General features: G+C 44.0%; 2 protein-coding genes across 14 annotated transcripts in view; one reads left to right on the top strand and one right to left on the bottom strand.

The window, feature by feature from the left end:
* The window catches only part of LOC132680145 (uncharacterized), a 214,624-nt gene extending 207,392 nt beyond the window's left edge, over window positions 1-7,232 (bottom strand). For 8 of the 13 annotated variants that reach the window (XM_078447613.2, XM_078447584.2, XM_078447574.2 and 5 more), the window contains exons 1-2: window positions 6,870-7,232; window positions 1,590-1,665 (exon numbers count right to left, since the gene is read on the bottom strand). In XM_078447613.2, coding sequence (XP_078303739.1) covers window positions 6,906-7,232 — 327 coding nt within the window. In that variant the 3' untranslated portion in view covers window positions 1,590-1,665; window positions 6,870-6,905. Of the gene's footprint in view, window positions 1-1,589; window positions 1,666-6,538 lie in introns of all 13 variants that reach the window. The other 5 variants (XM_078447618.2, XM_078447610.2, XM_078447594.2 and 2 more) reach the window with 4 other exon arrangements.
* The window catches only part of MAN2A1 (mannosidase alpha class 2A member 1), a 166,193-nt gene continuing 157,962 nt past the window's right edge, over window positions 7,225-15,455 (top strand). Inside the window, exon 1 of the mRNA XM_060635233.2 lies at window positions 7,225-8,235. Within this exon, the coding sequence (XP_060491216.1) occupies window positions 8,101-8,235 (135 nt within the window). The 5' untranslated portion in view covers window positions 7,225-8,100. The remainder of the gene's footprint in view (window positions 8,236-15,455) is intronic.

The raw sequence follows: 15,455 nt of genomic DNA, 5'->3' as shown, positions 1-15,455 counted from the left end.
GCACCTAGGTTAGCTCTGAAGGTGCTGGGAGACTGGATTATTACCTTTCTAGTTATTTAAATTCCAACTAGGAATGAAGTCCCAGAGCTCAGAAACATCTGGAGTAAGGAGGAGACTCTTTCAGGAGATGAGGAGGAACAGCTGTATCCTTTACCTTCATAAACACAGAAAAATCACTTCTTGTCCCCTGTCTGTAGAGTACCTGGCCACTGATGTAGAAAAATTTTCATTGTCTTTCATGATATTGCCCCAGGGGTAATACCTGGGGCAAGCTGGCAGGGGGTAGCATGCAGTTCTTACTTACTCTGGGGTAGTAAGAAATCTCTGATCCAGAGCACCTCATGTGCTCATTCAAGATAAAATGAATAAAGATAACTATTAAAAACACATCACTAGACAATTCAGAGAAGGGAGAAGAACACAAATACTTCTAGACTATGAAATAAGTAGTTATAACAAATACCTGGTAATGTATTTGAAGAGAGAGTTTTTTGTGTGTGGAATGAGTAGGAGTTTGCTGATGGACAAGGCAGTTGAAAGGCGTGCTAAACATAAAGAATTATACCAAGGATATGAGGTGCACCTTTGTTCAAGTTTTATAAAATTGGACCTTTATTCAGGGTGCTTTATTTCCACATATCACAAAATTGTCATATTATATTAATTTCATTATGATAAGATACTCTACTGCCATCTTCCAGAAGATAGTTCCAATAACTACACAAATTGACAATATCAGCAATATGTACAGCACCGCTTAAAGGTGTCCTATGTATGGTCTATACAATTGTACATAGTGGCCCTGCGTCCTTGGCTCAACAGGGAGAAAGCAAGTTGTTTAGCATAACTTGGATGAAGATTGTGTGTGAAAGAGCGGGAAGAGACAAGGCTGGATAGAAAGGCAGGGGTCAGAACTGGAAGGAAGGAACTTAGGGTCCATACCAATGTGATTAGAATTAGATCTGAGAGTGCTGGGAAACTACTGATGGATTTTAGGCAAGAACATGTGATTGAAATTTTCACAAAGCTAGAGCATTGGGAAAGTGGTGACAATAGGACAAGATCAGACAGGAGATCCAGTAAGAGACCAGAAGATCACAGGAGCTCTATGATGGGAAGACAGGGAGGAGGCTGACTTCTTTGGTCTTAGAGGGAGGAGGGGAGGTCTTCTTCCTGCCAGAGTGATTCTCTTTTTCAGAGCTTTTGGTACCCATCACTATACCTTCTTTGCTACCTACCACCGTGCTCTTTCACTTTTCCTTTTCCTGTGTCTTTAATCTCTCTCTCCACTTGCTTCATCCCTGCAGGCTTCGGTTACCCTAATATGTCAAAGTCTTGCTTCTGCCCACCCTTGTTTTTCTGCATGAGTATTTTCTGCTGCATTAGAGTGGCTTTATTCACTCTCCAGATCAGGAAAATCCTACGCTTCTAACCAACAAGTGGTTGAATACCCCCTATGCAGCGGTGTGGTAGCTGGTAGAACCACAAGGATCACTACTGAAGTTACTATGTTGGCTTGCCATGCTTCCAGAGATTCAACCATTAAGATGCTAACAGGCTCAACTGGCTTTAGGTAATTTATTACTTACACAGCAAAAACAATATCGGTGTGGTGTCACCTCCCCACATCTCTAGTTCCACAGGATGACAGTAAACTGGAGGGACCTGATGACAGAGAAGAGTTATGGGTTGATCTTCTCCTGAGAAGCCATCTAAACTATAGCCTGGCAGTTTCTAGACTTACACAGAAGCTTGAACTTATATTTGAAAGTGGGTGGAGTAACATAGAAAGTCCTGTGCTCAACTGAAACTAGGGAGTTTGATGAGAAAAGGCTTTAGAGCAGTCTGCTTCTCTAAAGAAACTTATCTCCCCTTGGCTGTGGAGGAATTGCAGGGCATTCCACCAAGACTCTGATCAGACTTGGCTTATGTAAAGACATGGAAAGTCATGTGGCAACAGGGCTCTATACCACTGACTCCACCCCTGACCTTTCATGTATCCAAGTAAGAATAATTTTCAAGAGTCTGGGCCACCCATTAGATTACCTAATTAATTATAATGATTGATTGTAGAAATTTGGACCAGATATTTTCCATTCATCTTAGGCCAGAGCAGATCAGAGTGACCATGACTATGACTCCTAGAAAGATGGTCAGTCTAACTTGAAAGATAAATTACAAAAAGGTTCCCCATCCACAGTCAAGCCAGTTAAGTACGTCTCAGGTGTTGTTGAGACTGAACTGAGAAAGCCACACTGCTTTCTCTCTAAGGCAGAAGATAGACTGTTTCACTTTCCTGATTCATTAATCTAAGTGAAACAATAGGTGTTGGCATTTGAAAATATTCTCCCTTGACTGGCTAGCAGGAGGTCTGGGGCAACATGATTGTTTATAATCACTTGGATTAGAGAGTTTAAAATGGTTTATGTTTGTCAGGCAAGTAGAGGTCTGATGTCCACATGAGTATAAGTACACTAGTGGGGGCATAAACTGTATTAGGAATGTTAAATGTCCTTTATTACAATAAAGGTGAGTCAATTCTGTGTCCCTTATGGTGGGCAAACTCCTTGATTGGAGCTAAATAATTTCCTGCAAAGCAGGCTGCAATGCTTCTGAAGAGAACAATCTGGCTATGACAGCCAACCAGCCTAGCCCTTATGGTATGGACTGTTCCAGGTGAATTAGATTCTGCTAATATGTTTGTAGTGACTTCAGCAATGGCATTTTGCTGACATGGGTGTCAAGGTTTAATTCTCCAATGTTTGAAGGAAAAGCTGTTAAGTTTTTGTCAGTAGGGTCAGGAGGGAATGATAGATGCAGCAGTTAAATTCAGCTACTGCTGGTCTGGAAAAAACATACAAGAGAATTTTGTTTTTTTCCTTACATGATAGAGACCCCAAGGGACTGACAATAATACCAGCCTAGCGGGAATCTTAATGATGTCCAGAAAATTAATTTTGTTCTATCATCTCAGGTGGAGGTCATCCACCTGAAAGGTAACAGTCCTTAGTTTAAGATCTGAAAACTACAGATCTGAGTTTTAACATCTAAGAGCCCAGGATTTAAGTTAAGGATGTATATTCAAGCTTACAAAGGAATTCTGAGAGGACAGTCCTGTTCAGGTGTCCTATAAGTGAGAGCCAAGAGAAGCTTAGTGATTCTTTCCCCAACCCCTGACTTCCCAGGGTTTAGGGTATTCTTTTCCTACCAGCTGGGCTGTTGATTTCCTCCCATAGCCACATGATTGGTATGACCAGTCTCTGCAGCAATCACTTTATTCTTTTTCCCAATCCTCATCATTTCTAACCTATGCCATTTTATTGGATTCATCTCATCTCTCAGTGGCTTTTTTTTTTTTTTTTTTTTTTTTTTTGTAGAGCTTGTACCATCCTAGAACTTGTCCCACCCTAAAAGTGTGGGACATGCCAGGACCACTTTAGAGTTGTCATCTCATGCTCATGATTAGTTTCTCCTGCCCTCTAATTCAAATATACCATACCAAGACATCTGAAATACCTGCTACTTCCAGTTCATCAGATCCAATTAGCATAATGTTGTCATTATGAACAACCAAAATGAACCAGTGTGATGCTTTGTGGAATGTCAAGAGGATCAACATTTCTGTAGGCTATATTAAGGAGAATTGATGTGCTCCCGAGGTAACCCTGTAAAGGCATTCCATTGGCCCTGTTAGGTAATCACCAACTGCTTCTGATGGTTTTTTATAAATAAGTATAGAAAAGATGGAATTAGCTGTATCAATAGCTGTATACCAAGTACCAGGTGCTATGTTGATTTGTTCCAGTAAAAATACTGCATCTGGGACAAAAGCCACAATTGGAATTACCTCCTGATTAAGTTTATAGTAATCCACATTTTCCAAGATCCATATGACTTTTGCACTGGCTAAATAGGTGAGTTAAGCAGGAATGTGATAGGTATCACCACCATTGCTTCTTTCAAGTCTTTTCTGGTGGTATTGTTTCTGGTTTGTTATCTTTGAAGACAGTGAAATATCCAGGAGTTTCCCATATAGGTCTTCTTATCATAATGACCCTCATCTTATGGGAAAAAAGCCAATGGGCGGGGGGTATTGTCAGTTCTAGAACTGAAAAAATAACCACACAGTTGTTGTGTGGATCAAATGAATTAACAGGACCAACTGTGAGTAGGACATGAGCTAAGACTTCATTTAACTACTGACCAAGATAAACTCCAACTTTGGTTGAATCATAAAAGTGGTGTTTTTTTATTCTTAGGGATTAGCATCAATTCAGATCCAGTGTCTAATAAACCTCAAAAGATTTGCATATTTCATTTTCTCCAATGTACTGTCACTCTAGTAAATGGCCACACAGCGCTTAAGGGAGCATTTACACTGTGTATTGTAGCAAAGGTGAAGGGTCCTTTCTGAAGGAGTCTCCTTCAATCAAGGGGTTTTTGAGTCTGTGAATTAGTTTAGGTGTGAAAACTGAGTGAGAAGCTGTGATTGTCCACTATACTAACTCAAGTTAGATTTTACCTACCTGACTTACAGCTTTTCCTATTATAAACATTAAGCAGTACTCTTATTTGGTTGCCTATCTGTTTTGTTCCTAGGGTACCTCTGTGGGCCAAGGCAGTCTGAGTGCCTGTACATACTTGTCGTTGCCCTTTAACACAAATGTAACCAAATTATATGTGATACCCAAGTGCCACTTGTCCTCTTGCTATTAGGTTCTGTCATCTCCACTGAAATCCAGATGCCCAAATCAATGGTACATCCTCTATAATCATACATGGCCTACAGAGGGGGACATCCATACAGATTTTCAAAGATTCATGTCTTCCTCTCACTTATTTCTCATTTTTTCAGCTTAGGGAGTGTCTCTGGGCCTTTGACAGAACACAGTTGAAGATGGGTATGCAGATTGTATATGATAAGTCAAGTATAACATTTCCCTAAACCATGGATTCCCTGTTCCACATGTCTGGGAAAGTTGGGCACCTCAACTTCACCAATTGTATGCCACCAATGAGTCCAAGTTTCAATCAACCAATCAACCACCTCTAGCTGCATAAGCTAAAAAAAAATTAACATCCTAACAACGAATTTGGTTCAATATAGTGTTCTACTCCACCATCCATGGTCTGATGCGGTAGAAGCCACTCCTACACATGTTCAAGAGGTTTCTGCCTATGTATTAACATAGTAACCACATTGTAGTTACCTTGGTGTGAACCTATCCTCCAAGAGCATGCAGCGTTAAGACTATAGTGGCATCAGAGGGTGATTGTGGTGGGTTTTGAGGAGAATATATATTCCCTTTCAAGCATCGTCCCCAGGTGAGGTTGTCACAAAGCTTTCAAGCAGAGGAAATCTACCTCCTCAGACACTGGAGAGCAACCCACTTCCACTGGTAAGAAAGGCCCAGAGTGACTTAATGTTTCAAAATTGCCAGTTTCATCTGGGCCCAACCCATTCTCAGTTTTGAAGTCCTATAATTTAATAATCAATACCCTAACTTTTACATGAGAAACTTGGCACATCTGTGAATTCAATGGAAGTTGTAATTCAGTAACCAGAAATTTTTAATTTTGTGTTTAATTTTCAGAAATATCATTTATCTGAAATTCTCTTAGAGTTGTTATGGAAGCTCTCTGGTTTTCATGTCATAACTTTGATCTGTGCTTGTCGTTTCTCTTTGTAAGCATTCAAAGGAACTCAAAAGAATCCATATCACACCATAGTCCTTGTAGTCACCTTACAGCCATACCAGTCACCTTACAGCCACAGCTACTTGGGCCCCCAAGGCACATGGTTCAGTTGGTACTTCATCACAATCAGCCACAGGAAATTGATTAATTGGGATGCCCCGGGTGCCATGAATCACTAGCATCTTATTTCCCTTTGGCAGGGAGTTCAGCATCGAGCTCAAGCCAAAGACCCAATCAAACCAAATTCCTAACCTCATCTCTTGGGGTTACAGGTAAAGCTTAACAAAAAATAAAAAGCTTAAGCAAAAATATTATAAACTATAATAGATAATTAATGAGGGATTCACTAGGGGGAAGATAACCTCTAGAGTATATAGAAACAGCAGTTTTAAGGAGCAAATCTTATAATTAACCCCTGGGCTGGGACAGAGCTCCCCAAAGAGGAGCTCGTCAGCCCCTCACAGGGCTAAGATCCAGACTTTATTGGAGAGGGCAGAGTTCTCAAACTCTGGCTCACTGAATGGCAGAGAAGTCACACCTACAGAACACTACCCTGTGGAACCTAATACAAATCTTGTCTCTACAGAGCCTGGAGAGTTATTCATGGGTAGTGGCTCACTTTAGGGCCTCCTCTACAGAACCACTAGAGTTAGGCATGATGGAGGAAATTTCTGACCTCCAACCACTAGTGGAGCTTGGCACTGGAGAAAGCCAGGAATGCTACAAGCGCCTGCCTACCCATATACCAAAACCAAGAAGCAAAACCCTTTTCTTCCTGCGATGTCTCTTCAGCGCCCTCTACTGACAAAGCTTCAGCACCTGCTGGCAAAGAAAAACTTACTTAAAAGGGCCCAGATCCATTTTCACGGTGCAGTCAAAAAGGGTGGATTTGGGATTGAGTGGCAATTAAACACTAACCCCCACGAGCATTACTTCTTAGGCTCCACTCATAGATTTTGTAGCCAGCTGTCGTTGGCAGTCTCCTTTCCTTCACGTTTCATCAGGAAGTCGCCAAAAGCAACAGAGGAAAAGAGGAGCCTGAACGTAATGAGAAGCCCCTTTCTCCTCTATTTCTACAGCTCCTCACCAAGTTGCCGTCCCAGACACGCCAGGCCCGGTTCCTCAAGGACAGGAAACCTGGGCACCAAAAAGGAAATGAGGAGAAAGCTCACACTCTGTGGAACGTGGGCTGCTGGCGTCTGAAGGCCTCAGAGGGCCTCACCTCCACCCAGGCTGCCTGCCAGTTCACAAAAGCCGTCCGAGGTCTTCTCTCCTCCTGGGCTCAGGAAGGAGGGTGCGGGGCGGGCCCTTTGGGCGGCGCACTGTGATTGGGCACCTGAGGCCCCGCCCCACCCGGCGCGTCGAGAATGGGCGGGGCCAGCCGCCTGCTCTGCTCCAGGGCTGCGGGCGCGTATTGACCCAGCAGCCGCCTCGCCGCGGCAGTTTCCTCCTGCTCGTGGCGGACGTTGTAGGAGCGCCGAGTGGCGCTGGAGAACCGGCGCTTCGTTTCGCAGCTGCCGCCGCCATCTCCGCATTTACAGGGCGGGAAGGAGGGAGGGGACTTGCGGCTGCAGCTGGAGCGGGCTTCTCTCCGGGGACGCTCCTCTTCTTGCTCTCCTTTTCCTCCGCCGCGCGCCGCCGCCGCCCGCCCCCTGCGCCCTCCCCGCGCAGCCCGGGTCCGGGAGGGGAGAGGAAGGGGCGCCGGGGGGCGGGAGAAGCCGGCTGGCGGACGCGCGCTCGGAGGAAACTCCTGCCCGATCCGTGCGTCCCCGCGCCCGGGGTGCACCCTGGCCCGGCCTCGGCGGCGGCGGCGGCGGCGGCGGCAGCAGGAAGGCGCTCCGGCGGGGGTGGCGCCGCGGGGGCGGGTCTGGCCGTCCCGGCGCTAAGTTGTGGGGCCGGGCTCCTCCCGACCCGATTCTTTTACCCTGGGCTGCTCAGACGCAGCTCGGTGCTGTCTACCCCAGCTCCGCCGATCCCGCATCTCTTGGGTGAGGGGGACACGCCTGCCCTCGTCTAGAAAACTTTTCCTGCTGACTCGGTCGGGGCGGCGGTGGCAGGAAGTCCGGACAGCGACCTCTTCTCCTCCTGCCCTACGCGCCCTGCCGGGTGCCGGCGCCGAGCTCGAGATCAAGTTTGCGGGGGCCCCTTCCGGGCTGCAGGCGGGTCCCGCCTTAGGAGGGGACGCCCGACCCCAGGGAGGGCGGTGGGCCCGGGCGAAGGCCGAGGGCGCGTAGTGGCGCCGGAGACAAGGTGCGGAGTGCGGTCGGAATCCGCACCCACAGCCGAAAGCGCGGAGAGCAGGAGCCCGGGAGCAGAGAGCCTCCGGCGGCCGCTTGCAGGAGTCCACAGCCCTCCTCCTCCTTTGGTGAGGACAGTGTCCTAGCCCCGAGTGTATCGAGGAAAATGAAGTTAAGCCGGCAGTTCACCGTGTTCGGCAGCGCGATCTTCTGTGTGGTGATCTTCTCGCTCTACCTGATGCTGGACCGGGGTCACTTAGACTACCCCAAGAGCCCGCGCCGCGAGGGTTCTTTTCCTCAGGTAAGCACCGGCGTGGGGCTCCACGAGCGTAGGCGTGGGGGCCCGTGTTCCCCGCTGCTTCGCGACCTCTTCCTCCCGCCGAGGTTCCGCGCCGGGGCAGGGCGAGGCCGAACTGGAGGAGGCTCCGAGCCTCCTACAGCCTCGGCTCTGCAGCGTTCGGACGACGGTGCCGGCGACCCGTGAGCCTCCTCCTCGCGGGCGCGCCGAGTTAACAAAGTGCCGGGCGGCATGCGGTGGCGGGATCGCGCTCCAGGGTAGTGGCCATGTTCCCGCACTCCCATTCGGGCCTTTTGGGGCGGCCTGGGGCACCTGCCTGTTGGGGAACCGACGCAGCGCCCGATTACCGCTCTTGGGCAGCCCCTCGGCACACACAGGGTTAAGCTGCACAGACCGCCCCCCCGAGCGCCCCCAGTCGCCAAAATTGATCAGACAGACCCCATCTGGTCTGTTTTATCACCCCACTGTCTCTCGAGTAATAAGCAAAAGTTTATTTCGTGTTGCAGACCTCTTAGATGTGAATCTGTAGGGTTGATTTTAGTGTCGTCATTCTTCAGCTATTACATAGGGTTTGTTTGGAGCAGACGTGGGAGCCCAGTAGGGAAGCGCGTGTTATACTCAAGCCGGAAGCTGTGGGGCGCTCAGTCCTGCGCCCAGTGGTCAAATTCTCCATCGAGTTGGGAAACCACCGGTCTTAAGTCTTTTATTTAAAGTTACTAAAAATAAGCAAACAGACAATCGGCTCTGTTTGTAAGGATACCGCGCCGCGTGTGCGATTTCAAGTTTCAATTTCTTTGCCCCTGACCTGTGCAGTTAAGAAATTTTAGTAAAACTGGGTGTTGTGTATACTCTGTAATGAATGAACTTGAAGATCTCAAAGCCGTGACAAGCTGATCTAACTACTCGACCCAGGGATATTGAACAGGTTAACGAGGTTTTTTTGTTTTTTGTTTTTTTCTTTTTTGGCCATGTAAGTGCCAGAGAATATCCTTGCCATTTGTTCTTGTGTTATGCTAGGGCGAAAGGCTTGAATTTAATTAAAATTAAATTGTGAAAGTGAAAAAAGACCTCTTTGTGGATGCCGTCATCCATACAGAGCCCTCAAAATGTTTTGCAGGTGATAGGTATTAGAAATGCTGTTGCAAACATGTTTCAAAAAATTTAAAAGCTTCTTCTTAGGTAGTAAGCACTGTGGAGCATCTTTCAATCTTCACTTCAGAGTCTGTCCAGTGCCTGTTGATGAGACTGGATAAAAGTTATAAAAGGGGGTGGGGAGTTCACCCTGTGAAGCCATAGCAAAAGGAATTCTAAGCCTTGCTTAATATGTTGTATAATTTGGGGACTAAACTTGCTTTGATTTTTTTTTCACCCCAGTAATCACATTTTCAGAATTTTCTCCATTACAGGAAAAATCATAAAAGCTGATATATTTTACTTAAGCTGTTATCTTGAATAATGTCCTTTGGCTTTGGCTTGATGATCACTTGGAAGTGATTTATGCAAACATCTGGGGCTGGGGTTTTCTGGCAACCTTGACATTTTACTGTTTCTAAAGAAGTGAGTGACTCATTCAGTTACTGGGAAATCTTCGGCAAAGTTAATTCCAATATTTTAATATCCAGCCTTAGTCCTCCTCAGGGGGCTGAAGTTCTGCATAGAGCAGAATGCATTTGATGGAAAGTGGCGGTGGTTGCTGGAAGAGAAGGTTCTTGTATGTATTCTGTTTTGTGTGCAAGGAAGAGGATTTGGAAGGTGGAGCTTTTTATACTTAAGGTTGCTGTTCTCAGATTTTCAGGACTGGATTTTCATTTCAGGAAGAAAGCACTTTTTACTGATTTGGTTTTGGAGAGCCACTGAATTCCCAAACAGGTGGACAGGATAAACACTCTGTAAGTCCAACTCTTATATGTCTGACATCAACCTCTGTGTCTTACAGGATAAACTCGATTCCCACCGCTAGTAGATGAGGAACCTGAGGCACAGAGAGATTAACTTGCCCAAAGTCACACAACTAAAAGCTGAGATTTGAACAGGTGGCCTGTGGAGTCTAGGTTCTCAGCCACTAATAGTATACTAGCTCATAGTAGTTCTTTGCCTAATGTTTAGGCCTCAGTCTGCCTGCAGAAAAGGTCTGATGTGGAAGATAGAGCATGTTGCTCTGTGGTTCCTTAGCTTATGACTTTTTTTTTTTTTTAAAGGAACTTTCATTATGAAGCTCTAATGAATGTGCTCCTTTCTCTGAAACTTTAACGTTTGAGATTTGTATCTCTCCCAAAATGTCTTGTTGCTCACTTTGCAGCTAAATATTGTAATGAAAACCATTATGCAGCACAGCATATAGTCTTTTGAGTTGCTTTTTTATTTTTTTTTCATTACTGCTAACTCCCATGTAAACCTTAATTTGATGAGAACACCAAACATAACAAAAGGAGCTTGCAATATATTATGTATCTTTGGTGAATTTGAAGCAAGCTAGTCTGTCACTATGCATCATTTTTGGTATCTAGTAGAATGATTTATCTATAAAGGGATTGATTTCCACTGAATTTTAGCTTAGGATTTAGGATTTTAGTTTCTTTTAGTCAGTGTGGAACCTTTAGTAATGTATATGGTCTCTTTGTAAGCAAGGTATGTTTTAAAGCCATCCTAAATTGAGAGCAGTCTATTTGCTGTTCTGGCTTCATCCGTTTTCCTTCCTCCTACAACTCTGTGTTTTCTACTACTTGGCCAGACTCTGGGGCAGAAGTAGGCCCAACTCAGGGTACTTTCATTTGTCCCACCCTGGGACAGCTGCCTGCCTCTGACATAGTCTTTGGAAGGCTTTCCCCTGTGCTCCTGGGAGGAATTCCTTTGAGGATTGGAGGCAACAGGTGGTCTTACCTGTGTTAGCTTCTCTGTATATTTCAGGGTTAATAAATCTCAGCTAGAAAAATTAATTAAACTTACACTTCAGTTAAGAGGCTGGCCAGGGCCTAATGCCCTGAAAGATGCTTTGAGGTATTGCAAGAATTCGAGCAGCTGGAAAAGAGAGACTTCATTAAGGTCTTCCTGAAATTCTTCATCACTTCTTATAAGCAGATTTAACAAGTTGCTTACTGTCTACCTTGTATGCAATAGGATGTCTTATTAATGTCTTATGTTTGGATATGTAGAAAAATAGGGTGTGCCTTGCTTCTCCATACTCTAGTGCAGAGAACCTCTCTCTAGGTTATAGCATTTGTTGCTAGGGCTTGTGCACTTGTGTATAAGGGATTTTGTTTCATTTAGGGGGCTGTACTCTTTGAGATCTGTGACTTTGGGGACGTGATGGAACTTTGACATTGGTGGCAAAAGGGCATTGAAGAGGAATGCAAGAACAGGAAAGCCCCTGGAGAGGCTGGTCTCCACCACCCCCTCTTAAGGTCAGCAGTTCTGCAGAACTCCTGCCCACCAGGTCTCACTAAGACCCAAGCTCACTTCCTATACACCACCTGGGGCAAGAGTGCATCTGGTCTGAAGACTTAAGTCTATTATTTTTTTAATTGAATTGAATTTGTTGTTTCCAGATCAGCACTGCTCTCAGTGCCTAAACAAATACTTTTGTTTGGGAGATGTTGTAATCCTATTTATCAGAAAGGCATCTTCTCTGTGACTCATTAATTAGCATTATGGGGTATCTGGGCTGAGGGCAAATTAACTAAAATTACCACTTTGTTGTTTTTACTTTGAGTCAGGTTTTTTGTTTTTGTTTTTGTTTTTTTTTTGATAGATGTTAAAACTTTGGTCTTTTTTAACAGACTGGAATAAGTGTTGAGATTTTTCCTGGAATTAGTAGTTCAGTAGCAGCCGTTTATCCCTTGCTTTATTCTTCGATCCCAGTGGTCCTAGTTTTCCCTTGTTGTTCCCTTGCTTCCAGAGAGACCTTTAGAAAGTGGGAGGATATTCAAAAGCATGGGATATGACCTCTGGATGCTGGATTGGAAGGGCCTTACTCCCTTGTGTCTTGGTGGTCGAGTTCCAGGTAGCATCAGCTTTTACAGTGCAGGTAGAGCTGAAGAGAGGAGGAAGAACTCCCAAAGAGTGGGTTTTGCTTCTTTTTATAGTTGTGATCATTAGGTTGATCAGGAATGCAGATAGACTATTTTGGCTAAAGTGGGTTTCTGTTTCGGGTGTAAATTTCAAGCCAGGCTGCTAATTTTAAGGTTGAAACCATGTTTAGGTTCAAACAAATTTGAGGGGTGATTATACTGGTGACCTAGGGCTTGAGTATTGCTATATTTGTCTTGTGATGGGTAATAAATAATCTGATTTGAATTAAATGAGTCTCTCAAGGGTACAATGTAACTTTTGTGAAATAGTGTATTTAATGTCATGTTATTTGTACTGTTAGGCAGACAAGCACATAGTTGGTATCCAGTAAATATTTTATGTTGTGTTTGTAAGTCTAACATACTGTTTTCTAAATAAAAGGTCACCTTTGAAGTACTTCAGCTGAAAACTCCCATGCCTTTTCTATTCTGTGCATTGTAGGATGCTTTGCAGCATCCCTGGCATCCATCCAGTAGAAACCAGAAACACCTTTCTTCTTGCCCCAGTTGTAGCCACCAAAAATGTCTACAGACACTGCTAAATCTCCTCTGGGGGAAGAAATCAACCCTGTTGAAAATCACTTGGCCAAAGGCCTGTTCTTTATACCCTTTGCACTTTGTTAGCATTTTGCTTTTTAGGAAGGAAAGATCAGAAGACTTAGCTCTAATTCTAAAAAGGAGAAGTAGCATTTTTTTTTATATGAAATGAATCCTTTCTCTGGATGCCGAAAATTCACTTACATTTTTAGGATTCTAAATTGCAGTATGTTACTGAAAACACAAGCGTAGATATTATGTTCACATGCAAGTTAAAGAAAAAGTGGAAGATTATTGTAATGAAACTTCCTTTTTTTTAATTGAATAGACTTGTGCTGAGAAAAATGTTATGGCAGGTGATAGTAAATAGATCATCTTTTACTTTCCGTAGGTTGAATTAGAGGTTAAAAGTAGTCTAGGTATATTCCCCTTGTCTTTTTGCCTAGGAAGGTAAGATACATTGATTAGTATAACAAGGTAATATAAAAATCATACTCAAACATAATTTGAGGTGTGTGAAGTTTTCTCAGGCAAGCTATTTACTTTCTAAAGTGCATTTGTTCTATTTATGTTAATTTTGATGAGTCTAGTTACTGCATTTGCTATTTCTTCTGGAGGAAAACCAGGAAGTGGATAGAGATTTCCCTCTTGTTCATTTCATTTTGTTTTAAGTAGGTTTCCTTTAAAGGAAGGACGATGGAAGTGGGGTAGGGAAATAATGAAGTTCTTGGCAGTTATTCCTTTCCTTTTGTGCCCCCAGATGTCTGGTCTTGAACTCAGTCTAAGTCAGCTAACTGTGGCCAAATCTGACCCACCACCTGTTTTTTGTAGGGCCATAAGCTAAAAATGGTTCTTATGTTTTCAAGTGGTTAAATATTTCATGACATAGCCACACTCGTTTTGCTACAAATCATCTCTGGCTGCTTCTGTACTACAGAAGTTAAGCAGAGCTGAGTAGTTGCCACAGTAACTCTCTGGCCCAAAAAGCCTAAAATATTTCTTCTCTGGCCCCTTACTGAAGAAGTTTGCCAACCCCAGGTGTAACCTGTGTTTTTCTATTATTAACGTTAGAGGCAAATAGTATGGTTAGATCTGTTGAAGCAGAGGTGTATGTTGAAAATAAAATTCTTGTTCTTGTCACCTGGTTATTAGATAAACTTAGTGAAACTTAGTTTGTGTTTTCAGAGTGTGTTTTAAAACTGGTGTTATATACATGTTTCACGGATTTCCGAGTATCCTTGGGGAACTTCTGTGCTGGAGCATGGACATGCTTGACATGTTTAATTTGTTTCCCTTCTATCACTTGCAGATTTCTCACTACAGGACTGCTCTGGGATGGAGGGTTCTGGGGCATGAACTGCAAAATTGATCCATAGTCTCCAGATCGAAAACCATGACTTTATTGTATTTTAGATGTGCTATAATTCACAGATAGGCTGAATTCTGAGCCTAATCAGACTGCTTGGGTTAGTTAGTATTGTGGAGGGAGAGCATAGGTCCGGGCATCTTCTTCATAAACTGTAGATCTAGGATGGAACTTGGCAGACCTCTCTGAGACCCTGAAGGCTGCTCACCTCGGAGGCAGAGAACTACCAGCATGTCTGCACGGGCACCGGACTGCTGCTCTTCCAAGAGTAATTAATTCCTGCTGATTTTGATCCTTCTTCATGCTTCTTGAAGGTTATGTGTGACTTTCTTCATTCCTTTTGGCACAGGCCACCATCCCATTTGTGTCCTCAGAGATTGAACTGTCATCATTAAATTGCAGTACACTTAGTCTGAACAAAATGAGCGTAATGAACCTAACTGGTGTTGCGATTTTTAAGTATTTTCCCCCCTATTTTTAAATGAATGCATTTGTGCATTGTTCACATGCATCTGGATTTCTCACTGGCTTCCTTTGCAGGCAGTCAGTCACCTTTGGGAGTCAAGAGAAATGAAATTCTTTTTCCAAAGGCAGAGCAGGCCTCAGATGTGACTTTTTCCCACCAGTCAGCCTCCTTGTCCTGAATGAGGAGTCTTGAGAGCAGGGAAATTGGCCAGTGATTGATTGATTGATTGATTGATTTTTCTTTGTAAACACATGTTTTTTTCTAGGACGGATGGTGTTTTGTGATGGGAAGCACTCCTCCTCATTCAGGGCAAGGCTGTACTTTGGGGCTGAAGATAGACTTTGTAGCAATTCTCCCCTGCTCCTTCATACCACAAGTATGGAAGAAAGTGGGACTTGTGGGTCCTGGCCTTTGTGGTAACATTTTTACCTGTGGAACATTAGCAGATAGAAGCCAGAGAATATGACTTACTCTCACATTTATTTTCTCCATAAAAAAGTCCTGGATCTGCATTTTGAGAGTCTATAGAGATAGTCATTCTTTTAATAGTCACGAGCACCCCTAGAAAAGTCATAATAGGAAGTCAGGCATAGACTTTTAGAGTAGGGAGGATCCTTCCAGATCAGGTAGTTTAGTCTTTGATTTTTCAGATAACACTGAGACACATAAAGTTAACCTCATCAGTTTGCCCTGGGTCCTGTAACCAGTCATAGCATACCTGGAATATGCATCCTGGCCTATAATTCAGTGCTTGTTGTTGTACTTTACTCAGCATATATTTGAGAAT

The sequence above is a fragment of the Panthera onca genome, chromosome A1 (assembly GCF_046562875.1).
Source record: "Panthera onca isolate mPanOnc1 chromosome A1, mPanOnc1 haplotype 2, whole genome shotgun sequence".
NCBI classification, from domain to species: domain Eukaryota; kingdom Metazoa; phylum Chordata; class Mammalia; order Carnivora; family Felidae; genus Panthera; species Panthera onca.
Note: the sequence above shows the minus strand (reverse complement) of the source record. Positions and strands in the feature narration are given on the sequence as shown.